Here is a 26,959-nt window from a genome sequence, read left to right as displayed (position 1 = left end):
CGGAATCTCGAACGTCAGTAGGGAGTGGCGTCCCTTGTTTGGCTTGGCCTTGATGGTCCTATAATAGGTACAACCCCCACTTTGGCACGGAGGTCTCAAGTCTGTCTTGAAATAGGGAGTGGCATCCCGAACTCATTCCCATCTGTCCTTGCTTAACGCGTTTTCCCTTCGGCCGGTAGTTCCAGCCGTCTGTCTTAGTAGAGTTGGCTTTATCTTGCTTCCCTTTATGTTGCTTATTGTAAGTTTCGTCCTTTAACCTGCTTACAGTCAGTCCTTTCTCTTTCTTTCTCACGGTACCTATCTTCAGAAGACGTTATAGCATCGCATCGGCGTTGAATACAGGAAAGTTCATGTCGCCTTGTAGTTGAGGTTGATGTGAGCGAGGATAGGGGTTTGCTGGACAGGTTAGACATACTACGTATCCAAAACCCATTCCAATCTCTGCTGTCTTGCGTGAAGTCATTCGACCGACCGCTGTATTTGCAACCGCGGCAAGCTGTCACGCCCGTCGGTGGATATCTAAGCGTCCCGTGCCGGGTCGGACTTACAGGAGACAAAGTCGACATCCCTTGCGTAGGACAAGATGCGACGTGTAAGCCAGAGCGACAAATGGCGTGACGTTGCTTCTGGATCTTGGGACACTCAGCCGTGATTGACATTGGGGATTGGAATGTGAAACTGGCTTGATGAACTGTCGGATATGTAATTAGCATGAAACTGACTCCCTGGTAGGTAAGTAGCATTGAGGCGGTCGTTCTCTATGTGTGAATATGACATCGTAGGTGATTATCTCTCATAAAATGCGATGATCCAATACCTAAGTCGATTAATATGTAGTCTAAAAGGAAATCCGTCCATGTTCGCAACAAAGTCTATCTGTATCTCTATAATATGCCCTGTCAAACGTGTTAGCAAAGGACGAAACACCTTTGGATGCGCCAATAAACATACCTTTGAACTCCATCTATGGTCTACCAGGGGGGTACCGTATCCAAGCAAGGCCCCCCCCCCCTTTCTAAAAATTCTAATCCGTCTATCCCAAGCCATACCTGTCTATCCATCCTTCTATCCCCGTCTATGGGTATATCCCTATCTCTTCCTTCACACACACCCCCCCTTTTCCCAATCCATTTCAAAGATTACTCTTCAACATGACAAACAAACTATCACACCTCGCCAGCTCGACCTCCTCCCCCGTCGTCTCATCCTCCACTATAATCGCCGCCTCGCTCCAATACTTGCGTCCCTCCACCTTGGTAATCCTGCACCGGACCATAATCGTGCACGGCGTCCTCACCGGCTTCACAAAGGTCGTGTTCAGGTACGCCGTCATAAGCGGGAGGTTCTGCATCCTCTTGAGCTTCTTGTTCTGGGTGAACAGCTGGCCCGTCAGATCGTCCATCATGGCCATGACCATGCCGCCGTGGCAGACGCCCGGCCAGCCGTTGAGCTTGTTGCCGAGCGTCAGGAAAGCCACAGTTTCGGTGATGAGCCCTTCCTCGGACCCGTCGACGGTGGTGATGTAGGCCGAGATGGTCTCGGGGCTGTTGAGCGTCTGGGAAAACAGGACGTCGCAGTGGCCTGGCTTGGGCTTGCGGCTGTCGGCTTGGGTGATGACGAGGTGGGGTTTCGAGAGGTGCTTGGCGACCCAGGGGATGGAGCGGAAGTGGTCGATTTCCATTTGGGCTGTTTTGGGGGTGGTTGAAAAGGAGGAGGACGACGGCTCGGGGTGAGGTCTCATCGTGGTAGTGGTGGTGTGGACGGCAGCAGCAGCAGCGGCGGCAGTAGTGTGTTGGGCCCGAATCCAGTTCGTGTTGGTGGCGGGGATGAAGCTAAAAGCGAGAGAATTGGGTTTCCAGTCAGCTATGGTGTTTGCGATTCAGTCGTTTGCGTAGAGGTTTAGGTGTCATGACTGAGTGTAAGAGTGTTGTTGTTGTTGTTGTTGTCGTCGACGGTCTCCGACTCTCCGTTATCAATGTTGTCATTGCGGTGGGTGGGTCGTGCCGAGGTTCCTTTGAGATTGGATGGTTGGTGATATCCACTGGACGGACTTGGTTCCATGGCGGCGGAACAACATGTTTATCTTGGCGTTGCAAGGCTCACTCAAAACATACCTCGAGGACTTGGTGTTGGTGTTGTTCCTGGCGCCACTGGTCATGCACCGTCTGACGGCGGTTCCTTGCATCCGTCCGATGTTGACGGTCTGTCTGAGCGCGGCGGTCATTGCTGAAGACATCTGCAGAGTGGCAGTCAGTGGGTTAGCGCTGTTAATTGAGGCTCCAAGGTATGGCCCTTTTAGTGAGCAGCGCCATCAGGAGGGTCTCTTACCGTGAACAGAGTAATGACGTCGTATCGCCTAACGAAAGGGTCTCAATGCTACCTCTAGGTGACAGAATCCGATTATAAAAGACAAAAGACGCACTTGTCAAATTGCCGTCCAGGAATTTCTTCAACGTCGCAGTATTTTCTCCAACACGGCGGCTCGGCCTAGTTGATCTCCCGGCGCTGCTCTCTTTTTGACGCAAACCCTGTCGCTTGGCTTCGGCTCTATCATCCACCGCCGACAGCGATATCCTCGCTTGAGTCAGGTACCCGCTTGGTCCATCGAGACGACAGTCCAGTTATCATTTCCATGATCCACTGATCGTTGGACTTGAAGAGTGAATAGTTCTCGAATAATCTTCGAAGGCGCTCATCATCCGGGTAGTTCGGATAGATATTCAGTGTTAAAGGAGTCAATCTTGTTCCTCGGCATGCTGTCTTGTGTAAACAGCGAAAGAAAGGAGGCCAATGGATGGATGGAAATGGCGAATTGGCGAATTGGCGAGTTTTCAGGGCACTGACGTTACACAGCACAACCCTGGAAGCCCGTCGATGCCGCCGGCAATCTAGCGTAGTGTGCGTTCGGGCTTCGGCAGCCCTCGGCAGCGATAAGATAATCTAGCCCCTGAAGGAACCATCCAACTCGCCCGGCATCCCCTGTCTTTTCCTTCCACACCACCGAGTAGTCTCCAACAAAAAAAAGCTACCTCGGCATCTTTGACTTTTTTTTTTTTTTTTTTCTAATTTGGAAATCAAAATAAAATAAAAATATTCACAACGCAGCAAGCACAAGCGTCCGCCGCGCAGCAAACTCCATCCGATCGCCAATCGTATGTATGTACGCTACCGAACCATTCGCGAATCGAATCAACCCTCGTTACCATGTTATCAAACTTTTCGAGAGCCGTCATCATGGAACAATAGTCCATACCTAAGCTTGAACCGATCCGATCATCTCAACAAAAAAGTCGAAAATAAAGCTTCCAGATCGCACCGAAACCTGTAGACTGCCTGACCAAAACGGCACTAAAAGTGACCCGAACCGTTCGGACCCACCGAACTTGCCCCGCCGCCGCCCCCTTCCATTCAGATCGGAGATAACCCAGATGCCCAATCCCGCGATCACGCTAGATAGTGTATTGTCTGTAGTGTACCGCGGTAAGTAGTGTAGTAGAAAAAAGATCAGAAAATAAGTAGAATATAAATAAAGATGTACCCCGCCATCGCAAAGTGCGCCAGTTCCGCTCTCTTTTGCTTCCTTCGATCCTCCGCTCTTTGGATCGTCGTTGTTGTCGTCCTTGTCTTTGGTGGTTTGCGACGGCTTTTCCTTGTCCGTCCTTCTTCTTCTTCTTCTTCCTCCCGTCGTTCCGGTCCTCCTCTCGCGTATCGTCGTCGATCTCCTCCTCCTCCTCCGTCCGGTCCCCCGTCCACTTCTCGCGCCGGCCCTCCATCGGATTCCCTGCCCCGGCATTCTCCTCCGATCACTACCACCGCCGCCCGACTCTCCCTCCGGCCTCGACTGAACACCACCGAAGCCCACCGATTCCCTCCGCGTGAATACCCCGGGGAAACGACAACAAAAATGGCAGTCGGAACCCTCTCCCTCTTCTACCCCGTCATCCTCCCCCTCTCGACCGCCGGCCTCCTCTATGCCGTCCACCGCCTCATGTACGTCGACTGGGCCACTTGGGCCACCGACTTCTTTACCGGCCCGGGCAGCGTCAGTCGCATTCTGTTGGTGGTATACATGGGTTTGAGCTGGAAGAATTTCCCTTTCATGTGGCATGTGAGTATTCCCCTGGTTCTTTCTCTCGTTGGTCTCTGGTCTCTTGGGATTTGTAATGTTGGGGTTGTGGTTTTGGGGGGATGGATCATGGATGTAGGCGGGTGATGAGTAACGGGCGGGAAGATTGCAGGGTGGACTAGCTGGTGACGGCTGAGAAGCAGACGTGCAGGCGGGTAAAAGGTGGCTTTGGGATGGGATGCTATGCAGGTAGCGCATTGTTGTCTTGCTTTGCAGTTGCTCTGCCTTCCCTTTACTTCCTCTTTTTCCCTTTTTTTGTTTCTTCCTTTTTTCGTTCCTCTTTCCCCTTTTTCCCTCTCCCCTTTTCCCCTTTTTTCCCTTCCCCCCCTTCTTTTTCTTCCTTTCCCTTCCTTTCTATATCCATACTAACCCCATATAATTCAATGATCAGATCCGCGTCTTCCACGCCTTCATCCTGCACCTCCTCCGCCGCCCTCCCACCCCCCTCCGCCCCAACTCCCTCTTCCACCCCTCCATAACCTCTTCCTACACCTCCCCCCTGGAAACCGACTACAACCTCCACAAGTCCAACTCGACTTACTTTGCCGACCTGGACGTCTCCCGCTCCCACCTCGTCACCCACTTACTCGGTCCCGCCATGTCCGTCGTCGGCGACAACGCCAAGAACAAACTTGTCTTGGACCCCCAGGGAAATGTTGTCAAGGGTGGTTTTGGTATCGGACTCGGCGCCGTCTTTTGTTCGTTCAGACGGGAGATCCCGCCTCTCAAGGGATACGAGATGTGGAGTCGCATTCTGTCTTGGGATCGCAAGTGGTTGTATATCGTCACTCATTACGTCGTCAAGGGGAAGGTCAGGCCTACTAGCTGGGACGGCAGGAAGTTTGGTCCTACGCGCCCCAAGCTTGTCAGGACCGAGGATGGAAAGGAGGTTGAGGAGAAGGACTTCTCCAAGTACGTCTACGCCACCGCCATCAGCAAGTACGTCTTCAAGCTCGGCCGCTTCACTGTCCACCCTTCCATTGTCATCGAGGCCAACGGCTTGCTTCCGGAGCGCCCTGGTGAGGGATGGCGTGGCGGCGAGACCGGTACCGGCACCTCCGAGGATCTTGGCGAGATCAACGAGAACAGCGAGTGGGACTGGAAGCGCGTCGAGCACGAGCGCAGAAAGGGCATGGAGTATGCTCAGCACTTTGCTGCCTTGGATGGCGTCAACTCCCTGTTCGACGGTGGCGAGGATGGTGCCATTGGCAAGTTCCATCTGGGTTAAACTCAAAAAAAAAAAAAAGCACAAAGAAAAGAGACAAATCAGCACGGAGAAAACATTATTCTAGATATCATAGACACGGCGCAATACATGGCACGTATAGACGGCAAAAGATAGCATTGGGAGCGAATCATGTTGAATTACTACTACTACTACTAGAAGAACTTTTAGGGACGGTTCCGGGTGGCCTCTGAATATGTTTGTACCCCCGGACATTAGGAAGTTGATGCTGTGTGTGCAATCATGCACGCACAAACGCAAAAGTGCAGCTTATTCTCTCGCGTCCACCGAGTAGACAGAAACCTGTCATCCAGACCTTATCATCCACTCTGCTGCTGCCAACCACATCCCCACACTCAAAGCATCATGAAGCATGCGGCCAACGCACCAACACCTGTCATGACAATGACACCAGCCCCTGATCGCGCCGTCGAAGCACCGCTGCTCTTGCCAGTGGGAGCCGGTGTTTCACTGGGTTTGGAGCTGGAGGCAGGGACGTAAAAAGCAGCGGACCTGGTAACGGTATTGACGGCTATGTTTCTGGGCTCCCAAACGGAGGACCAGATAGTCTCAGTCGTGTAGCCTGACGAGTACGAGTCTGAAGGAACATTGATGACGATAACTGGGGCCGCAGACGACATGGGGAGCTGAACCGTGTTCGGGCCACGCGTGAGGTCATCGACTGTCGTCAGTGCGTCGCCAGTTGGGGCTGACGTGATGGTCGTGCTGGACGTCAAGATGGGTGTATCGGTAGAGGTTGTAGAAGAGGGCTCGTCAGAAGAGGGCACGGTTGTTGTGGTTGTTGAACTCGATTCGTAAATAATGACAGACTCGACTTGAACCGGCGCGGTGGTGGTCATTGTCATTGTCGTTGACCCCATCCCAGTCAGCGTAGTTGTCGAAGCTTCGAGAGTATCAATGTCAAGAATGGCTGTCTCGGGCCTCTCAGTGCGGAACGACACAGGGCCAAGGTCATCCATGTCTACGTCGTCAACGTTAGATTGAGTTGGTCATCAATGCAAGTGGGGATGTTGGCACTTACCCCATGGATCTGAAGCCGTCACAGGAATAGCTTCGGACTTGCCCGTGGTTTCCGGAGCTGGAAAGCAAATAGCTTGTCAGAGTGTCATCGAGTAAGAAGAACCATGCTTGGACTCACCTGGGGCGTGTCTGTGAGACCATGCTTTGTCGGCCAGGACCAAGGCCAAGAGGGAAAAGACTGTGGTGGGATGCATGGTGACTTGGAACAAGTAGAGATGATGTGCAAAGAATGAGGTAATGATTGACTGGTTGGGTTGGCAGCAAGAGAGTGTTGGGCGGACAAGAGAAGCAAAAATGAAGAGTACTGATGATGCTAACGGAGGAGGAGAAAACCATGAATCAAGTGTTTGGGGAACAGGCCTCTATTTGAACCCCGAGGACACTATCAGCTCTCGGCTCCTACCTATGTATTTATTTGTTATTCTTTTCAGCACTTGCATGATCAAGTGGTGTTGAGACTTCCAAATGGCGAATGCGAAGACAGTGGCGGGTCAGATCATGTCTTGTATATGGCAGTTGCGGTCATGAGGTTGGTCGACCGATCACGGACAAAAGCCAGAGAACTGGTCATCCAACAAAGCAAGAATGGCCTACGCAAGCCTGAGGTGATAGGACTTACTCTCCGTCACTGACAACTACCACGACCAGGTGAGTTTTGGTATGGGAAGGACAAGCCCATCCGCAAGCCCATCCACAAGCCCATCCAGAAGTTAGGTTATCCTGATCTACGAGCAATGAGGTATTGTTCAATTGCGCCTTGTCCTATTCGATGGTGGGTTTTCGCCTGGAAAAGGTGCAAAGCAGTTCTGGCGTCCGGTCAATGACCAGAAGAGCTCATCGGAAGGGCTTTCCCAGTCCCTTCGGACATCAGGGTTCCCCCGATGAAGCACGATAGCCAATGTGGAAGTTGCCCTGCTAAAAACTGAAGAACAAAGATATTGGAACGGCAGGCGTAGTTGCTCCTCCCAACTGCAGTGGGAAGCAATTGGAATCGCTTCGTCTCACCGAGCTAGGTAAGAACGGGCTCATATGGTTTGGAAGCACCTGCCAGATCTTGACGAAGGGTCCTGTTATCATTCATGTCGTGATAGGCATTCTGGCATGCAATGGAAGGAACGAGACACAGGCACTGAGCTCTTCGCCCGGCAAACAACTCGAGATGGAGCTGGTGCTTGATTTGGTTTTGACGATTTCTCCAACGTCCTTTTCCCACCGAGAATTGACTGGACCTAAAAGAGGCCATTGTGCGATATAGACAGGATTGTTCAACAACTGAACTCCCGCGGTAACTCTCGCTCATGTACACAATCCAAAACACCAACTTGTAAGTAAGAAACTTTCAGGTGCCAACTGTCGCGCAGCAGATCGTCATATCCCCTTCCGACCATGGGTTTGTCTGACCTGACAAGCTGGTCGTGCAGGCAGAGGAAAGATCTCCCGAGAACTTGCACCTGCAAGAGGAAAGAGCGGTTCGAGGCTCTCCATTAGGCCACTGTTGGTTTCACACTGCAAGTCGCTAGTCTAAATTCTGCCTCGATGTTTCCTCGTTAGCTTTAGGTCTTGCAGCCTCAAATTCAACCAAGCAGTGACAAGTTAGGAGCGATAAGTTGGCTCATCACACCTCGAAGCCTGGTTTGACCAGTTCTTCTTCCACCACACTCGGACTTTTCCGCTCGACGCTCGGAGACGACCTGGCTCGCCATGCTTGCACTTGCAAGTGTTCCGTGAAGCCCAGTTCAACTGGTCACCTAGTTTTTCTTCTAGCGTGTTCCGGCAGGAACATAAGTGAAAGGAATGCAATTCCACTGAAAGATCAGGAAAAAGCCCGTCAAGTTTCGACCAAGCGGCAGTGACAGAACTGACCACCGCAAACGCCAGTCCACTCGAACAGAACGGGAAGATTCGCCATGGCCATTGCGCCGGCCTGGTCTGCTCTTTCTACCTGGTTGGCCGGATGTTGGCCGCAGTCATAGAAGGAAGGAACACGGCTATTTTCCAAGGAAACAGGCTACAACGAACCGGACATCCTCAAAGCTCACTTGCCGTTAAGGGACCCGAGAAAGGTTCCATGATCGTCAGAATTTTATAGCGGGTCGATCATTTCCAGGCAGATGTTTGCGTCTTTCCCTTTCATCGTCTGAGTCCCTTGCTTCACTTGCACAAAGATGAGCGGAACCGGAAACTCGGGCAAGGGAGGACATTAACCTTTGGGAGGGAAGTTGTTGGCCACTTACCTCCACTTTCTTTTGTAGTGCTCATGGCCTCACGCCCGGATGTGACGTCCCGTTGATGTCAACCACACACATAAACAATGGGAAGGACAAGATGGACGGATCATGACTCCCTGGTCGCATATGCAATTGGTTCGCTCCTCAACTGGAAGTGACAAGACCGCATTCAGGACCATGAGCACGTCGTTCCGTCGCCTTTGAAAAAAGAAGGATTGTACCCCGAGTATCAGTTACACCGGTACATGATGCCACTATTGACACGCATGAGTATGGCTCACCCGTCCTAAGATCCACCCACACCAGTGTCACATCCATTTGCGCTTATCAACTTTCCCAAAAAAAAAAAACCCTTACCGACAAATGTCCGCCATCCACGCCGGTTTGTCAGGCCTTGTTGGTCCAGCTGATCATGCAGCGATCTTGTTTGTCCAACAAGCGACACAAGCGCGGTGCGCCTCCAAAACTTCTTCGGGCCTTTCTAGGCTCTACCCAGGCATCCATGTCAGCCCGAGGCTTCCACTTTGGAAAACATCCAGAAGCGGTGCCGCCGATGATGGTGTGTAACGAGCGGGGTAGAATAGTTGCTTCCAACACCGTGTTGGGAGATTAGTAGGTATCAAGCGCACCTACCTACTTACCCCTGCCACCGCATATGAGTCGGACTTTGTGTGGTATCGATGGATGGAATGACAAGTCAATAACAAAATCCTGCATTCCGACATAACAAAGAAACTGCCCTGATGTGAGAAGGGTGTTGATGCCATCTTCTTGCTTCTCCATCGAGACAAACATGCATTGAGACAGTCTTTCCCATGATTTGAATGCGACACATTGCGGTTTGTCAGCGCCATCAGCCATCACCGGCACCGCAACGGCACGGCTCTTTCTCTCAACCCTCTCTTTCAAGACTGGAGAAATAACAGATCGATGGCTCACCAAGTTCAGTTCTCGCGGCAGCCGGTCAATCCCATCTTTCGTTCCTTGACTTCAGTTCTTCGACGCAGCAGAGGTGCAGGGATTTCACTTGAATGCAGGTAATACTGCATTCCTGATTGTTCGCAAGCGAAACTGAGCTGAGGAAGCGTGGATGAGCATGGATGATAATGCGAATGCAATGGTGTGTGGTGGCTGTCTTGACCTTGGTAACGATGCATTCATTGATGGTGGTTTGCATCGATGGCGGTCGTGATTTCGGCCAGATGTAATGCAATGCGGTTCGCAAGCGACGCAAGCGACGACGTTGGTGTCCACGGAATCGAATCACTTTATTCCTCCGTTAACGTACAACGATGGTATCCCATTTCTCAAAGCATGAAAGCAGAAAAGAAATGATAGCATCGCAAGATTATTTTTGAAACTTGATCAACAGAAGGAGGGAATTACATCCTGCCAGACCCCGAAAGCGACATCCTTTCTTTCTTCCTCCGTCCTGTCCGTCGCTGCGTCGGGTCGTATTTTCATTCTCATTCTCAACCTCTTGCTCCACAATCCGCCCTGCACTAACACCTATACGCATTAGCCTCCCCTCTAACGCGCTTGTAAGCGCCAACAATGCATACAACCCTCAATTCCATTGGTTGATCACACGCCTTTAGCGGGGCTTTGTACGCTGCATGGCGCTTTTTCGGCAATCACACTCGCACACGGACACAACAACTGAAGAGACGCGGTGCGGAGCATGGAAGCGGAATTGAGTCCGATCTTGGTCTTGGGAATATTGGCATCTTGGCCTTCCTTGTTCTTCATTATATGCATGAAAATTCCTTACTTGATGGCTTTGAGAACACCGGAAAGAGTAGAAGGCGTGCTAACCGCATGTTGACGTTGCACCACCGCCTGCTTCTCGGACGGTCTCGCGGTGGTGGTTACGAGGGGAGGGGAGGGAAGGAGGAGTATCGGTCGGTTGGTCGGCACCGTGGCCGCAACCATTCTTCGCATCGATTTGCTATGATGTGTCTGTCATGGCCGGTTGAGCAGTAGGCCGGTTTGACAGCCGGGCTATTGCTTTTAGGATCCTATGGTACAAGGCTGAATGGTGAGGGAAAATTGTGGATTGGCTTCTCTTCGACTTTATTTTACGATTTCATTTCTGGACGAAAATGCGATCATGATTGATGCTTGGAAGGATCAGTCCCCCGCTTGGCAAAACGGAAGGCGGTGCAGGGCTTCCCTTTGAACGAGAAATAGGTAGCAACATGTCGTCGGTATCATGAGGGGACACCTCGTGATTCACTCAGTGGGGAAAATGCCCTGATATTCGAGAGATGCATCTGATAAGACTTCATGGCTCGGCATGCTCTTCGGCCGAGAACATCGCAGGCCAGTTCCTCTCAGCAAACCGTCCGTGCGCCTTCCTCGGTGGTGTTTCCAGGGTATCGCGCTCCCATGAAGTTTATTTACGTGCCGTTCGAATGCAGCACCGATAACATAGCCATGCATCAAGCAAAAGACAAAGTCCTAGGAGAAAAGTCCGAAACGATGCTGCCGATGCATCGCATTTTGCGGAAATTTGGACATCCGACGATATCGATGAAGGGTGGGTAGGGTTGAACGCAGGCTTGGGGCGCAAAAGGAGAGGAGGGCTTCCGGTGATGCTTCTTTCTCAGCTTACTGTGATGTTTGGTTATTCCGAACGCCGAGAACCCCACAAGGGGTTTCGTGGGATGGACGGGTGGTAAGAGTCCCCGGGTGGCTTTGCGATGAAGTTAAATGACCTAGGACTTTCTTATCTTGGTTCTGACTTTAGGCGAATGTTGCCAAGTCTTATGGCTCTGACCTCTTTACTTTTGTTTTTCCTATAACCGAAAGCAAAGGTGACTATCGGTACGAAGCTTGAAACTCTACAGTAGAGATGGTTTCTGCAAAGATATCCATCGACAATGACGATGGTTTCAACTCGCGGGGGATGTCGCACCGAGAGGACCTCGGACGGGTTAGTCTACTTCTCGCGATATGGTAACGACCTAAGCTGTTACTCGCAGGCTGGACATGGGTCAGGTGGGGGGGGAGGGGGATCCGACCCGGCGCACTGGATGATACTAATGATCAGACACCGAGCTCCTTGAAGATCACCAACTAATCCAGTGTGTTGTCTTCGAAGCCGCAGGTGACATTGGGTGTATTGATGAGAATTTGACCTGTCATGGTCAAATCTGTTGCGCCACAAAACATACTGTCGGTAAGTAGTATGTCAGACAGGATTTTTGGGTTGGGTATTGGGTGGTGGGGGCCTATTTCGAGCCTCTTGGGTAAAGATTCGCTGCGCCGTCGAACTGCGCTTTGCTGTAGTCACGGTTTGTCGAAAATAGCCGAGTCTGGTCAGCAAATGCCATTCTACCTTGGACTGTCTTTGGCGATGTCCAGTCATCGTTTTTGCTATCGTCATGTCTTGGCAGCCCCAAATGCGGGGGGTTTGGGTGGTGGTGGTGCTCCCTCCAGCTGCTGAAACGCGATCTGGTTGGGGATCTCGAGACTCAAAGCCAAGAGGTGACATTCCGTCAATTCTCAAAGATGGGCTGAAGCTGTGATGTCTGGGCAAAAGTGCATGTCGTGCTCCTGGACGTTTGTGATGAACTCGGGGGAAATGGATTTCGCAAACATGTCCCCGGGTTGGATTCCGACAGCGTGGAAAGCGATTTGCATCCCTTGTCGAGGGATATTTCTCACTGTGAGAGATGCCTGACAGGGAGAGAGGACAGGAGATGACCGAACGCAAGCAAGGCAACTGAAGCAACAATTGACAAGGGAAAAGGGAAAACACGACGTTCTCGACCTCGACAGCCACGCAAATGGAACCCTTGCCGGACGTGACAGCCGGCAACGTGCACTGAACGCAGGGGCGTGAAGAACGTGCAGAAGCGAGGAAACGAAACAGCCCTAACAGCTTTGGTCAGTTTCATTCTTTTCTCGCCATCACCTTTGCGAGATTTGTATTGCGGTACAATGTGTTGTCATCTCCATGATCATCTTGGAATTGTCGCGATGAAAGTTGTTGTAGTGGTGAGGACAATAACACTAGAGGATGACAATTGCGCCCGCAGACGAGGAGTCACAAGCAACCGACCGACAGAGGCCGACAGCCAGGCGAGCCAAGATTGCGTACGAGCACAACATCGGGCCGTCGCTGGAATTATGAACTGAAGCATGTTGCCGTTCTCTTCCGTGCCAAAAATACCCAAATCGAGAGGAAAGAGAAGATGGGAAGATGCGCCGTCAAGGGTGGACACCTGGGCTAAATCGAGTGCTTTGAGCGGGTACAGATTGGGTTAATCCCAGCCTTTCCCTTTGCGGAATAACCAATCAGAAGGGATAGAAATCTGCCAAGCTCAATGAGTTAGCCGCGCATCTGCTTGGTGGAGCTGGGGAACAACGAAAGTGGACAACACGGCAACGACCTCTCATGTCCTCCTTCCACCAAATGTCAAAGCGAGTGTGACTTTCCTTCTTCACCATTCCGATATCCGCTTGCTTTTTTTTTTGCCCAAGAAATCTCTGCCAGCTCAATGATGATTGCTGCCGCACCGTGTCAATATACCAGCGACCCGTCCTGCCGTCCAGCCGTCGTCAAAGACATGTCTCGGGTTCTTGCTTCGGCGCCCGCAGGTCTCATCAGATCATTCACGTCCTAGTCTCGGGATTCACTCTGAAAATGTTCCACCTAGGTGGTCAATACGCAGTCCAAGAGAATCGGCAAAGTTGCCGATGTTTTCTTTGAGGTTGGCATTTTGCCCGCCAAGTTCATTTACATCCACATACACCACCTCATCAGGCCCATTGACCCGGCCAAGCGCTATCATCTCCCACTGGCCCTTGAACACACAGCCAAGGCATTTTTACCCCGACCGAAACTGCGAAACAAACACAGCAGCGGACTGAGGAGCGGCCACCAGCACCATCGCGTCGAATAGGTATCAACAATGAACCATTGCACCCGTATTCGTACCACGGCGGATACTTGCCGGAGAGACGCCTTGTGCTGCTTTGTGCACATCCTTGGTCCCATGCCAGCCGTGGGAATTATAGGTTGCAATATTGAAGCCTCAATCTTGGATGCAGGATACAAGGTACCTCGACGGCGTGTAAAGTCTTGGGGGGTTGCCAGGGTGGTGGTTAGCGTGGGATGCAATGCACCCTTGCGGATTTTAGACGCAATTCTCTCGGCGAAAAAAAGAAGCCCGTCCTCGAGCTTGCTGAGTAGTGTACTACGTACACTTTGCAAAGGGATACCTTTGTGATCCTTCATCTTAACTCACAAACGACGGCCTGGGCGGCGAGCGTCTCCCAAGATTGCCTTTCTCTTCTGTCTTGTCTCATCCATCTCCCCTCGTGCTACCTAGCATAGTATCGATACTACTACATGGGACATGAGATATGAGCATGGGCCTCGTCAATTCTCCTCTATCTTCTGCGCATCACCATCACGATATCTCTTGCCAGTGCAATGGACTTTGTGTTCTCTTACACGGTTGTTCTCCTCCTGCAGAAAGACAAAACAGCACTGTCAGAGCCCCTTCAGACCCATTCAACCGGTTCTACAGATTGCTTGCTTAGAACACTGGACCTCCATGTTTGCTTTTCCACAGTACATACAATCTTGCCCCGGTCCCTGACCCTGGGCCGCGCCCTTGTCCAGGTCAGCGGACAACGGCCGTGCTTAGACAGCCACGTTCTGACCCGTGTCCATGCCATTACATTATCCCCGGTCCATGGCCACAGATCCGGCCCCGGCCCACACCATCCATTCACACTCACACTCAGTCTAGTCTAGTCTCTGCCTCGCTTGTTACCATTTATACTTTGGAAGCCTGCCATTTTTTTCGTCTCTACTTTTTTTGGAGTCATGATCATCCGTCTCAGTCTTGTCTTTTCTACGCCTCTCGATTCTTATCCCTTTGGTCAGGCCTTCCAGAAGCTTTAATACTCGCTTCCTCCGCCACACTCGAGAATCACTTCACGATTTCCTCCAGTTCTCTCTCTCACACACACACACACATCAGACAAAATGGTCTCCACAAAGAGCCTTCTGCTTGCTGCCTTCACAACAATAGCATACGCTGCTCCCACAAAGGGACCCTGCAAATCCCTAACCCCAACTCTTCCCAGCACAGGAGGTTAGTTTACTCTTCACTCATCTCCCTCATTCCCCAACCACCCCTAACTCATTTTGTCCAGGCGACAACCTCCAAGGTCCCTCCCCCGCAGCCCGCCTCAAGAAAATTGCCCTCGGCCACGGCATCCAAAACTACACCTGCAGCGCCTCCGATGCCACCCCCTCCGCAACCGGTGCTCTCGCCGTTCTCTACGACGCCACCACCGTCTACCCAGGTCTCTCCAAGACCGCCTTGTCATCAGACGCCTTCAACTCCCTCCCCCATCTCCTTCTCTGGGACCGCCCTGTCCCTCTCAACCGCCCCTCCAACTCTTCTTACTCCGCCGACACCACGTCCCCCTTCCCTGCGCACAACGACCTCAAAGGACTAGCCGACTACCCATCTTTCAAGTACGCGGGTCATCATTTTTTTGACTCGACTGGCACGCCCATGTTTGACCTGGATGCCTCGGGACTCAAAGCGAGCGTGGTCAAGGGCGGGAATGTCAATGCGCCCAAGGATGCGGATAAGGGCGTGTTGGATACGGGCGCGGTGGCGTGGTTGAGGTTGACGGATAGTAAGAAGGGGGAGAGCAAAGGGGTGAATTTGGTTTATAGGGTTTTGACGGCGGGAGGTGATGCCGAGGGGTGTGCTGTTGCGGGGACGGGGGTGCAGAGTGTCCCGTATACGGCTTTTTACTGGTTTTATGAGGAGTAGAGTGTTGCTTGATGAAGAATTTCAAGGCGGGGGAGGGTATGGTTTATGATGGAATGGTCGATGAGCGGGAGAGGACTTGAGCAAGTCAAGTCGGGCTTTTAATCTTGTTTATTGATGATCAAAAGGAGTTTGGACACGGTGGGACGTTGTTTTTTTTTTGTCCTTCAACTTCTGTCTTTTGGACTACGACGGCGTTCTGGTTTGGGCTTTGGTTCGGGTGGTCGGTGGCAGCATCTGCATTTTTCTCTTCTTGTTCTTTCTTCAGGGTTCAATCGTTTATACCTTGTGCTCTCGCACCTTTAGATCTCTCTCTCTCTCTCGTTAAATACCCACGCTTTAGATACTTAATCTGATTTATACCTTCACGTCGCAATCCCCTCACATCTTGCTTGTTCTGCGTCTCTCCAGCTTGTCTCTTGTGCTTCTGTTTCCTGCCCTTTTCTTCCCCAATCCCCTTTGACTCATCAGCTGGTCCTCAGTGGCTTTGTTGGCCACACGTAGCCTTTACATCGCATTGCATCTCATATGGAACTCCATTTCTTGGTTGTGACTTTTCAGATGATTGTGCATTACTTGAAGGCGACAGTCACCCCGCAATCAACAGTGTTCGAGGTTCTCGGTCATTCTTTTGTGCACGCGACCTGACTGTCAGCTTTGAACGGAGCGACTGGAAGAATCGAGCCGACCATTCGAGATGCCTTGTCTTCTACCCATCATTCCCCAGCTTAACAAATGGATCGCTGTCAACTGACATTTCTTCATGAAGATATTCAGCATTCTCTCCCTTCGGTCTCCTAATCCTTCCATCACACTTGCACGAGTTCCAATCTCATCACTTCCTCTTTGTTTTTGTTGAGGTATCAGGTATTCGGGCATCTTCGCTGCTTTTCTGCCTTGCTGCTTCGCGTAGAAGCCAGGTTTGTTCGTGGGAAATGCACCACATCTGCATCCGTGTCCGATCGCTTGGTACATGCGTGTTAAAATCAGACCATGTGGTCTTTGCAACCCGGAGCGAGTTCTCGCCTTCAGCTGGGACTGAGAGGATATTAGAACCAGCTTCCCCTCTCAAATATTGGTCCTCTCTTCTTTTCCCATCATCCTCTCTCTCTCTCTCTCTCTCTCCAAAGCACAATCCTCCTTCAAAACTTCGTCACGATGCCTAACACCGCCTTCCATCAACATCTCAGCATACCAACACACCACATCAACATATCAACACCTTCACATTCGTCATACCCAATATCTTCGGTCCAGCATATCTCCGCCTTCGTCCTCGCGACCGTCTTCGCTACCTACCCTCTTTGCCTTCCCCCCCATACATCGGGTTACCACCACCCAGACTCTACGAAACAGCATCAACAAAAGCCATCCTCAGCCTTCAAACTCTTATTGCCGTCCTTGTCCACTTTTTCATTCGTTTTATCCTCCCGCCAACGTCTTCCTTACCGCAGCTACGTGTGTCCTTCCAGCCGACCAGTTCATGATCATACCCCCAAGCGTCTCCTCTGGAACTCCTTCTCTTCACATCATGTCTACCGTCACCACCTATATCTGGGATTTTGTTGGGTTCTTTCCGATGACTACTCCAAGATCAGCAATCACTTAGCCACTCGACCCTCGATACCTGCCACGCCACATGAAACACACATGCCCTGGGCACATATCAATCTGTCAATCTGTCTCAGGAACAACACGATATCCCACACCACCACCAATCGAGGCTATCTGATACCGTCATAATACAAAACTTCATGTGATACCTCCATTCGTTCTCCTTTCTGATGAAATGCTTGTCTACTGCACACTGGCTTTTTGTTTTTCCTTCCTCTTGTCTTTCTTCCTTCGTTCCTTCGTTCAGTCGTTCCTTCCTTCCCCACTAATCCCTATGCGTGCTCTGCTCCCCTTCACCCCCCCTAAATTTTTTAAATTATTAAAAAAAAAAGCCAGTGATGAAGTAACCATAGAGGTAGCCACTTCATCTCGACTCGAACCGCCACCACCATCTCTGACGATGCGGCTGACGCGATGTCTCTTGATCTATGCGATGCCTGGTGGTGTGTTTGCGATTCCGAGATGGCTCGACAAAGGGATCAACTTGTATCATCGGATGATCAACAATGAACAATCAATAATCAACCAGCGGTCCACAACGATGATTAACCGTTTCACGAGCAACGGCCGATAGTCAACGGATGCAGGATTCAACTGGGAACGATGGTCCAACGCGACTTTGATCTGTTCATGATCAGTTCGAGGCGGTCAAAGCAGAAGCAGAAGCAGAAGCAGAAGTAGGCTGAGGAAGTCCGAGGGAGTTTGAGGTTGTCAATGAGAAAAGTCTGAGGTCGTCGAGGTTGGCCGAGGTCATTTGAGCTGAGAGCCGAGTTCCAACATGGAGCAGCCAGCAGCCAGCAGCCAGCAGACAAGCAACAAAACGAAGACACCCCAAAAGAAAAGGCAAGAGTACCAGCGTTTGTTGTGGTCGACGGTCCACCGACTCCTCGGGAATACTCTAAGGTCCCTCCAACTATTCTTCTTTTCTTGGCTATCCCCCCTGTTCTCTTACTTATGGGCTTGTCCCCTTACCAGCCATTGACCATCATCAATCCAGTAAGCCAAGCGTGAAAGAGTTTCAACTTTGAAACAGCGGAAGGAAAGACAGGTGACACCTGCGTGGACTGCATCGCTATCGTCGATTGAGAACCCTTTTTGTTTCGTTCAGCTTACTCTAGGTACGCTTGTGAACTTACTCGGTTAGTTTGTTGTTGTTGTTGTTGCTAGTAATTGGTGGCTTCAATGCCTTCTTCCCAGGAACCCTCGCACGGGCTCTCGCTGCTTAAGGGGAGATGCAGTAAATATTACGGAAACCAGAGACAAGGGGTTGCATGCGTGGGAAGCCATGGTTCCCTTGATGGTCCTCCTGGTTCTGTGACTTTCACTTCCTTCTCGGTTGCGCGGCTGTGGACTTGGTCGGTTGGTAATCGGTGGGTGGGCTTGCAGCTGACCCGCGTTGCAAGCCTCGTCGCTCTTTAGTTCGACAGAACCCCCGGGCTAACACCTCTACCTACCTAGAATCCCTCGACGGCGGCTCTCATAACAACTCTCGATACTTCGTTTCACCAAACATCTCCCTTGACCTCCCTAACCCCTTTTGCTATCATCCAATCCAGCCCCTTCCACCCATCAAAGACTACCTAAGTATCAAAAGAAACAAAAAAGCGTGAATGGACAAGCATGAAACCACTTCTCCCTCGCCGCTTTTTCACTCCGGCCAGCTCTTGCGAGCTTCTTCACTTGCAATTCTTCTCCACTCCCTTTCCCCAAACCAATGAATGACCTCTCCCAGTCTTCACGCACCACGACCCATCAGAGTCGTCCAAAGCTCAAAACCAGCCAAAACCTCCTGACCGACCTACGCCAATAACTCGGCACCTCACTTAGACGACCATTACACGGAATCGCCGGCCTCGAGAACCTCGAAATTCAACCCCCCCAAACCATAGCTGCGCAATCCCCTCTCCTCCTCCTCCTTCTTAAGACTTGAATGATGAGAGGGATCCTAAAGTCCCCCACTACACCGCGAAGATTTCTCCTCTCCCCGGGCAGTTTGAAGAATAGGACGGAATATGTCTCAAGTTCCTGCAGGTTTGGGTTCATTCCAAAAGGCCAGACACTTCACGATGAACCCCGTGATTGTAATTTCATGATAGAGTAGGTACTAGGTAAGGTAGAATATGATCGGTGTCGGTCAAGGAAGAGGACAGATGTGGTCAGGACAAGGTTGAGGTGTCAATGTCAAGACCAAGATCAACGCCGCTTTCAATGTTAGAGGTATGTACCAGCACAGCCTAAGCAAAGAAAAACGTGAATGGAGCCAGACTCAAGATCGTGCAGGGCAGGCACAGTAGGCTTTTTTTTTTATGGTCCACTTCCATGTTTGATCTGATAGAGCTACGCTGAGCATGTGTTCTCTAGGTCCTTCCAGTGCCGCTTTTTTTTTTTCTTTTTTTTTTCTTTTTTTTTTTTTTTTTTTGCTGCTTTGGCTTAGTGGCCGGTTATCTCAACCTAGTCATGGTTTGGGGATTGTTATGACACAGATGGAATGGGTTGGGTTATGGAATGATGATGATGATGATGATGGACCACGCACGCGCCTCTCCAGTGAAGAATTGATTGGCGCATGGTTCTTCAATGGTCACAGTCTTAAAGAGAAACTTACCTCTAGAGGTAAGCAACTTGAAGAAAAAAAAAAAAAAAAGAAAAACGAAAAGAGGAAGAAAAAAAGAAAATAGACTTACTTACACACACACACACACACACATATATATATATATATATCCCAGAAGCACACCCCACCCTAACCAAAAGCCGCCGAGGATACCTACCTAAGACAAAGGGGGGGCCCGTACAGGACTGGAACCAACAACCGACAACTCTACTACCCATCTTCCCAAACGGGAATAATAATACGGGTGAACCGGTATATACCTAATCATATTCAAGTTACCTACCTACCCTTTACATAGATGTGCCCCTGTCCAAGGGGTCAAGTCAAGTTACCTACGTATGGGCTATGTGTGTCCCCCCCCCCCCCCCCCCCCCCCTTGGGCCCAGCTCACTCACTCACTCACTCACTCACTCACTCACTCAACTATTTAGAGTTCGTTCTATGAAATGATGGAAAAGAAGATGGAAGGCGAAAAGGGAAGGGCTGCTGTACACTACCTAACCTACCTACCTACCTTAGCTACCAAAATAGGTAGGTAGGTAGGTAGGTAGGTTCACGCGCTGGCCGCTGGCCCGTTGGCGCAGGCGGCAACCTAAGGCGCACGCATCATGCCCGGCAAATCCCTGAGTCCTCCTCGAAGGATCATCAATCTTTGTTGAAAATACCCAGGTAGGTAGGTAGGTACCTAGGTAGGAAACATGGACCACCTACCATAGGTAGGAAACAACCGGGCAGTTTGGATTCAAGAAAGAGAGAGAGAGAGAGGGTTTACTTGGTTCCATTAGTTTGGATTTAAGGAAGAGAGAGGGTTTACTAGGTAGGTAGTTTTCGTTATCAGTCTAAAGTTCATCATCATCTCTTCCTCGAAATTTGGTCGGTTTTGTCCATATAGCTTATGGTGATCAATCATCCTTACCTAGTCAGGACCAGACTACCTCCTAGGGTACTCTAGACGAGAACTAGATTGCTCACGGAGAGTTGGGGCTCAGGGCTGTCTGTCTCGGGACATTCACGTCCTGCCCTTCTCAACTCTGGTCTGGTCTGCTTTACTCTACTTTGCTTTACTCTACTGCTCTGACCTGACCGGATCAGAACACTTGGCTTCGTCTCTTCGTTCGGTCAAAGTCTTTGTCTGTTTTTTATTTTTATTTTTTCTTCCTCTTCTTCTAAGTTCCAACTGAGGAGAACATACTAATGACGAGCTGGAACAAGTCAAGATATTATGATCATGGCCACAAAAATTCGGGAGATATATCGGTTGCTTCATGTTATTCGATTCATGTCACTGTCCAAGTACAAAGTTCCCATCCCATCCCATCCCGTCCCATCCAACCAACGCCTACTCCCGAGTCTAGCCAGATCCCGTTCCATTTCCTTCCATTTCCTTATTATTTCCATGTCCATATCCATCCCTGTATCCGTGCTTCTCTCCCTCTTATTGTTTACAAACAGATGCAATCAATGCTTCCTCCTTGACATTCGAACAAACGAGAACCCTGCTCGTTTCATGCTGATGCTTTTCATGCCGCTCATGCTGTTGCACTCGGGTAACATCTTCCCCTTTTTCTTTCTTTTGTCTCGACAATCATGATGCTGCCTCGTCTACCAGAGACGATGTTGCTTATTCCCCACCTACAGCCTACAGCCGGCAACAGGGGTAGCCCTAATTAAAACCCCCTAAACCGTCCTCCCGACGGCCCCTTGACTGTAAACCTCCTCGATCTTCCCGTGCCAATATCAATCTTGGACAACTCCTCTTCCAAGCTTCCACCTCCCATACCTCCATACCCACCTCCTACCCCTCCACCAGTCATCCCTCCCCACTCATCCACTCCCATCGGCGCAGCCCCCCTTCTGGTAAGACTACTACTATGCAACTGCAACGCGCCACTCATGGTCAGTCCACCGCCAGCTGGTCCTATAGTCGAGGGTAGTGAAAGCGGTACCTTGGCTGGCACCGGTGGGACGCCTCGGGGAGCAGCACCGGGGCTGTGGCCGCCATATACGGGACCTCCTGGGGCGTTGCCATGCTGGGCCCCATAATAGTCAAAGGTCGACGCTCGCGAAAGGGACCTTGGCGTAAAGTTATCCTGCTGTGAAGAAGAAGAAGAAGGGGGGTAGCTGACGTTATCGCTGCTTCTGTTAAAACCCGGCTGACCCATGCCCATCGGTCCAGCTGCGGTGATGGTGTTTCTATGGTTACGTTTCTGCAACCTATTCCTACTGCTCACCGTACCAGCTACCGAGGGAGACGCGGGCGGTGTAATGCGTTGATGCTGCTCGTGCATAGACCGTGGTCTCTCACCGCCAGCACTGGTACCCGGACGAGAGCGTGGAGTCACCTGATGACCGGGCATGGCATGAGCGCCGGACAGAGGGGGCCGCGAGCCATGAGAGGAGTTTGGCGGAGTAGTGCTCTTCTTGGGTTCAGGCTCGGGAGCCCATGTTTCCATGGGAAGATGGTCAGAGGGGTCAACTTCCTTGCCGTCGTGGGTTATGATCTTGCCGCTCGCTTCGTTGTAATCGGCGCGGCCGATGTTGTCAGAAACGGCGGGGTTGAGGGCGTTGTAAGAATCGGGACCAAATGGGATGCCAGAAAGGCGGCGCTCTTCGACAGGAGGCGGGGCAGGACTGACGGATTTGCGCTTGATGGTTTGTTGATGTGGGTTGGGGCTACGACTTGGCAGTGGGCTTGGGTCTCGGCGCACTGGTGGGTTGGGAGAGTAAGAGCGCTGGTTCATGGCGACATTGTGGTTAGGAGTAATTGGTGTGGGTATGTCCTGGTAGCCGCCAGGGCTTCTGCTCTGAGGATGTTGTGGAACAGGTGGTTGATGTGGGGGAACTGGGGAGTGGTCACGAGGATATTGCTGGTAATTGTTTCCAACTTGCGTGTCTATGGGGTGAGTGTATCGTTTTGGGTTCTTGTCTTGGTACACGCGCTCTGTGATCTCCTGGGCGATACTGGGATCGATGCCGGGGACCAAAGAAACAGGCACCGGAGGCGGTTGATAGCTGTCGGTATGGTCTTCAAACCCAGCCTGATACGACTGGCCTCTCTGGTCATTTTGCGAAGGATAGTGTGACAAGGAACTCTCAGAGTGTCTAGCATACGCCATCCCATGGCCGCCAGGATCCGGTCGTCGGTATTGGTCTCCGTTGGCTTGTGCGTGTCCCGTCCGGCCTCGCATTGGGCCATTAGCCGATCCGGGAACCAGAACATCGGGAAGATCGTAGGGGTCGTGGTTCATGTCCAATGCGGAGGAGTTCCGTAGAGGAGCCGCAGGGGCCGAGTCATAACCCCTGTACTGCGGGCGTCCCGGGTAAGCTATCGAGCCTGTTTGGCGATGGGCCTCGTTTCTGAGGACGTCTTGCCGCATGTTGGGTGGCATTACATTTCCAGACGCATCATAGCCGTTTTGGTAACCGTTTGTGGCTGGGGCATTGTTGCCGTTTCGAATTCGGTGAGCCGGGGGAGGTGGAGGGCGGTCGCCTTCGAAGCTTCTTGGGCCGTCGTCTAACGAAGGGAGGTCGTACTGACTAGGTTGTTGATATTGTGGAGGGGTGCGATATGGGTGCTGCTGCGGCTGTTGTTGGTAGCGCGCAGCATGAGGGTTGTTGTACTCGAGTTGCTGAAGGGCTGATTGGCTTGGAATATAAGGGCCATCTCCGCCTTGGACAGATGGTGCTGGCAGTGGACGGCGTTTGGGCACGCCTCTCGGCCCGGGACCGGGTACCATGGCTGAAGGAATGTGTTGCTCGACGGGATGTTGCTGTCGTTGCTTTACGGCGGACTTTTCAGGTCTCGGTCGGTTATCGTAAAAGGTGATCTCTACGCGGACCTCGCCAGCGTACTTGCCTCTAGACTGTAGCTGGTGCCAGTCGTCGCTCTGACCGCCGCCGGGCACGATGACGCCTCCGAGATCGACCCATGTTTCGCCAATCAACTCGCTTTTCTTGTCGTCGGTGAGTAGAGACAGCTTGAGCTGGTAGTAATCGGGGGAGTCGTGGACAGTGAATCGGAGCTCCTGGTCCCTGTAACATGCGTGTTAGACGTGATTGGTGCCCTGGGGGAATATGCAGCAACGTACCATCTGGGGGTCTGGCCGCCGCGGATGTCGGTAGTGGTCTTCTTTGCTTCCTTTCCCAGACGTGCAGCACAGTAGGGGTCCTGCTTGCCAATGGTCTTGAGGTTGGGCAGGTTCTTTGCGCGATCCACGACGAGAACGAGGGTACCGATTTCGGGGCCGTCGGCGGCTGAGTCCGAGTAGAGGGCGCCGCCGGGGATGACAAACGACTCTTGTACTTTGGTAGGCATCTTGTCGGCGGCGTTTGTAAGTGGTGGTCGTGGAGGTGGTGGTGTGGTTACAGTCGCCGACAAGAAGGCTGTCTCATAACCTAATCATATACGTGTGCGAGGATTGTTGGAATGTTTACTTTGGGATGAAGCTTCGTCTTTTCTTTGTGTATTATGGTTTTTTTGTTGGTTGGCGCGGCGCCGGTGTCTTTTTTGGCTTCTCGTTGTTCGTGCCGTACAAGCTAGGTAGGTCGGTAGCTGTTATGGGCTCGAGCTCTCCCTTGCGTCACAACGAGGGAGGAAGGGTAATCTAGCGATCGTTGGTGCCACTGTGATAACGATTGAAGGGCGGCGCAACAGGTAGTATGGACAATGGACGAGACCAGCGAATGGACGTGCGGCGGAAAGTGAAAATAAAATAATAAAAAATAAAATAAAAAAGAGCGAAGAGATCAACAACGAAAGAAGACCGAGGTGAGGGTCCGTCAACTGTTTGTCAGTCAGTCAGTCAGTGGACGTGGGCTTCAAACTTGTTTGGAGAGAAGACGGACGGACGAGGAGAGGGGACGACGGTCGGGCACTGCCTTGGCCAAGACGCCAACCAAACAACAAACCCTCGTCTAGTCTAAAATAGATGATAGTATGAAAAGAGTAGAGTTGTACCAAGTTGCGCGATCCCAGATCGAAGCGTGCAGATAGTCGGTCGAGGGAGGAGTCGGTTCTTGAAGAACAAAGGGACGGAATAACTGACGACTGACTGGCTGGAGAGCGACAAAAGTGGAAGCGGACAAGAGAATGGAAGCGGGCGTGTGTGTCTCTGGCCCGCGTCGCAAACACAACGCAACGCAACGCAACGCAACGCAACGGCAGAGAGGATCCGCAGCGGGATGTACCTAAGCCCAGACCGGGCAGCAGAGACGGTGGGTCCCTTTCTGTCGACCGCCGTCCGGTTTGGGAAAAGAGAGGGGTCCACTACTACTATCTTCTAGTGCATAAACACTAAAAATCCCCGACCGCCTTTGACTTATGCCTGCAGAGTTGCGGTGCAGTCGCTCACTCACTCTCATGCCCGAGATTCATCATCTTTCACTGGCTACTGTCGGGTATCCAAGTACATTGGATACACTAGAGATCTGGGCGAGGGAACAAATCCATGCCATGGTTAGCTGGTGGATCTCTCCAACTGCCAACCATTCATCAGAGTTAAACCCAAGCTTCCATACAAGGGCCTCAAGGGAAGGGCTCACCAGTCACCACAAACGGGCAGGCCTTGGTTTCAGATCCTAGCGTTGGTTTTGTTTTTTTTGGAGGTGGCTGGCAGCATCCGGAAACGGACATGCGACCACAACAGCATCGTCTTCCGATGCGAATACACTACATTACTTTAACAGAGATGGAAAGGAAGGAATGTCATTGCATCCCGCTTCCCGAGATCGTCACTATCGATCCCATCTTCTCAACCCGGTTGCATACTATCACGTACCTCAAGATCATCGGATTCTTTCTTCTACAACGTTGATCATCCATCGCCACGAACCATGACTTACATATATGGACCTGGCTACTTGTTGTCCAACGTCTACCACTGTGTACTGTCTGTCCATCATGTTACTGGCTACTACCCCTGACGAACCACAACAACGACAAACAAAAGATGGTGTGTGGCAACGAACTTAACCGAGTGCATGTGTGGCGGGTAGGCGGGCTGCTGTACCCTGACATGAGGCTTGTTGATGATGATCGGATGGAGCATCGGAGAGAACTTCCAGAACCCATTCAACTTTGACTGAGTCGTCTCTTTTGTTATTTTCATTCCAGTCTTCAATCCTCGACCGTCTCTTCATTTCTTCCGACTCCAAGGTACATTACTAACCTTTCCAACATCAACACCGCATCGCACCGCACCGCACCGCACCGCACCGCCCAGCACAGTACCAGACCCTGCATAAGCCTCGTAAGCTGTTTCAAGAAGCTCTCCAAACAAGCTGAGCAAGCTGAAAGTATGTCTCCATCCCGTCCCGTCACTATCTTTCCAAGACCCCACCCACCTTCTCAAGAACAAAACCATCCAAAGCAAGGACATCCCCCGCTTTCTTATTCTTATTCCACACCTCGGCTTCCTTCTTCCGCCCTCAACTCCTCATCATCATCATCATCAACCCCCTGTCAATCTGTCAATCTGTCAGCCTGTCAGCCTGTCAGCTTGTCACTGCCAGTCTGTCATTGTCCAGTCCTTCCAAGCGCCGTCATCCAATCTCCTGCTCAGCTCTGCCCTGCTCAGCTCTGCCTGCTCAGCCCAAGCTCGCTTCGTTCATGCCAGCCAGGCTTTACATAGCAAGGCTTCGATGTGCGTCCCCGGTCTCAGCACCAATGCGAGATCACGGTCTTTGTAGCGCATCGACGGGATCTCGGGGGCCGGCTAGGGGAAGGACAGACAGGGCTGGCTGGGGGGGGGGGGGGCCTTGTCCCCGAACGGAAACCCCGCTACCTACACTACAAATCTACACTACTATGTACGCAGTACAATACAATATGTCAGCGAGCCTAGAAAGAAAGAACCCCCCCCCCCCCCCCCCCGGTCCCGTCAGGTTAGGTCAGGTCAGGTCTGCTCTGCTCTGCTCTTGACGACGTCATTCACACTGTTCTGGACGACGACCGACGTCGACGACGGTTCCTTACCTTACCTTACTTACATTGGGGGATAGCCGTTGTCTTCTATAGAGAGAGGACCCCCGTTCAAACAAGCTCTTCCACACTACGCAGTACACCATCGTGACTGTCTAATTTCCCACCCACCCCCATCACTAGGTACTCTCAAGCAGTCTATTATTCCATTTCGTCCTCTCTTCAGGATACTAAAATCTCAAGAGACAACCAACTGTCAAGAACTGTAGGGTACTTACTGTACTCAGGTAGGCACGCTCGAGGGAAAAGCCTCACTCAGAACTTGAGAGTGATATGCTTGGAGTGGAGAACTGCAAAAAGAAGCCAAAAAAAAACAAAAAAAAAGA

At 51.4% G+C, this 26,959-nt stretch overlaps 5 protein-coding genes across 6 annotated transcripts; 2 read left to right on the top strand and 3 right to left on the bottom strand.

The window, feature by feature from the left end:
* Positions 1-801: 801 nt before the first annotated feature.
* On the bottom strand, positions 802-2,373 carry NCU09853 (hypothetical protein). Its single transcript, XM_953284.2, has 4 exons — positions 2,329-2,373; positions 2,115-2,236; positions 952-1,832; positions 802-896 (listed from the first exon to the last, which is right to left on the bottom strand). The coding sequence occupies exons 2-3, from the start codon at positions 2,234-2,236 to the stop codon at positions 1,133-1,135; spliced, it is 822 nt and encodes a 273-aa protein (XP_958377.2). The 5' UTR covers positions 2,329-2,373; the 3' UTR covers positions 802-896; positions 952-1,132.
* Positions 2,374-3,529: 1,156 nt separating this feature from the next.
* On the top strand, positions 3,530-5,546 carry NCU09852 (hypothetical protein). The gene is made up of 2 exons (XM_953283.2): positions 3,530-4,108; positions 4,518-5,546. Exons 1-2 carry the CDS (start codon positions 3,533-3,535, stop codon positions 5,352-5,354), a joined length of 1,413 nt encoding a protein of 470 aa, XP_958376.2. The 5' UTR covers positions 3,530-3,532; the 3' UTR covers positions 5,355-5,546.
* Positions 5,453-6,718, bottom strand: NCU09851 (hypothetical protein). Its single transcript, XM_953282.3, has 3 exons — positions 6,511-6,718; positions 6,394-6,450; positions 5,453-6,333 (listed from the first exon to the last, which is right to left on the bottom strand). The coding sequence occupies exons 1-3, from the start codon at positions 6,584-6,586 to the stop codon at positions 5,708-5,710; spliced, it is 759 nt and encodes a 252-aa protein (XP_958375.1). The 5' UTR covers positions 6,587-6,718; the 3' UTR covers positions 5,453-5,707.
* A 7,615-nt stretch (positions 6,719-14,333) lies between these two features.
* Positions 14,334-15,802, top strand: NCU09848 (hypothetical protein). Its single transcript, XM_953279.3, has 2 exons — positions 14,334-14,733; positions 14,795-15,802. The coding sequence occupies exons 1-2, from the start codon at positions 14,625-14,627 to the stop codon at positions 15,427-15,429; spliced, it is 744 nt and encodes a 247-aa protein (XP_958372.1). The 5' UTR covers positions 14,334-14,624; the 3' UTR covers positions 15,430-15,802.
* Positions 15,803-20,899: 5,097 nt separating this feature from the next.
* Positions 20,900-24,724, bottom strand: NCU09847. 2 transcript variants are annotated; one of them, XM_011396472.1, is made up of 3 exons: positions 24,612-24,724; positions 23,743-24,437; positions 20,900-23,686 (listed from the first exon to the last, which is right to left on the bottom strand). In XM_011396472.1, the coding sequence occupies exons 2-3, from the start codon at positions 23,967-23,969 to the stop codon at positions 21,322-21,324; spliced, it is 2,592 nt and encodes an 863-aa protein (XP_011394774.1). In that variant the 5' UTR covers positions 23,970-24,437; positions 24,612-24,724; the 3' UTR covers positions 20,900-21,321. The 2 variants fall into 2 exon arrangements, with proteins under 2 accessions (XP_011394774.1, XP_011394773.1); XM_011396471.1 differs by lacking the exon at positions 24,612-24,724 and adding an exon at positions 24,500-24,523.
* Positions 24,725-26,959: the final 2,235 nt, after the last annotated feature.

Source organism: Neurospora crassa, linkage group V (genome assembly GCF_000182925.2).
Source record: "Neurospora crassa OR74A linkage group V, whole genome shotgun sequence".
NCBI classification, from domain to species: Eukaryota; Fungi; Ascomycota; class Sordariomycetes; order Sordariales; family Sordariaceae; genus Neurospora; species Neurospora crassa.
This window is presented reverse-complemented; position numbering and strand designations above follow the sequence as displayed.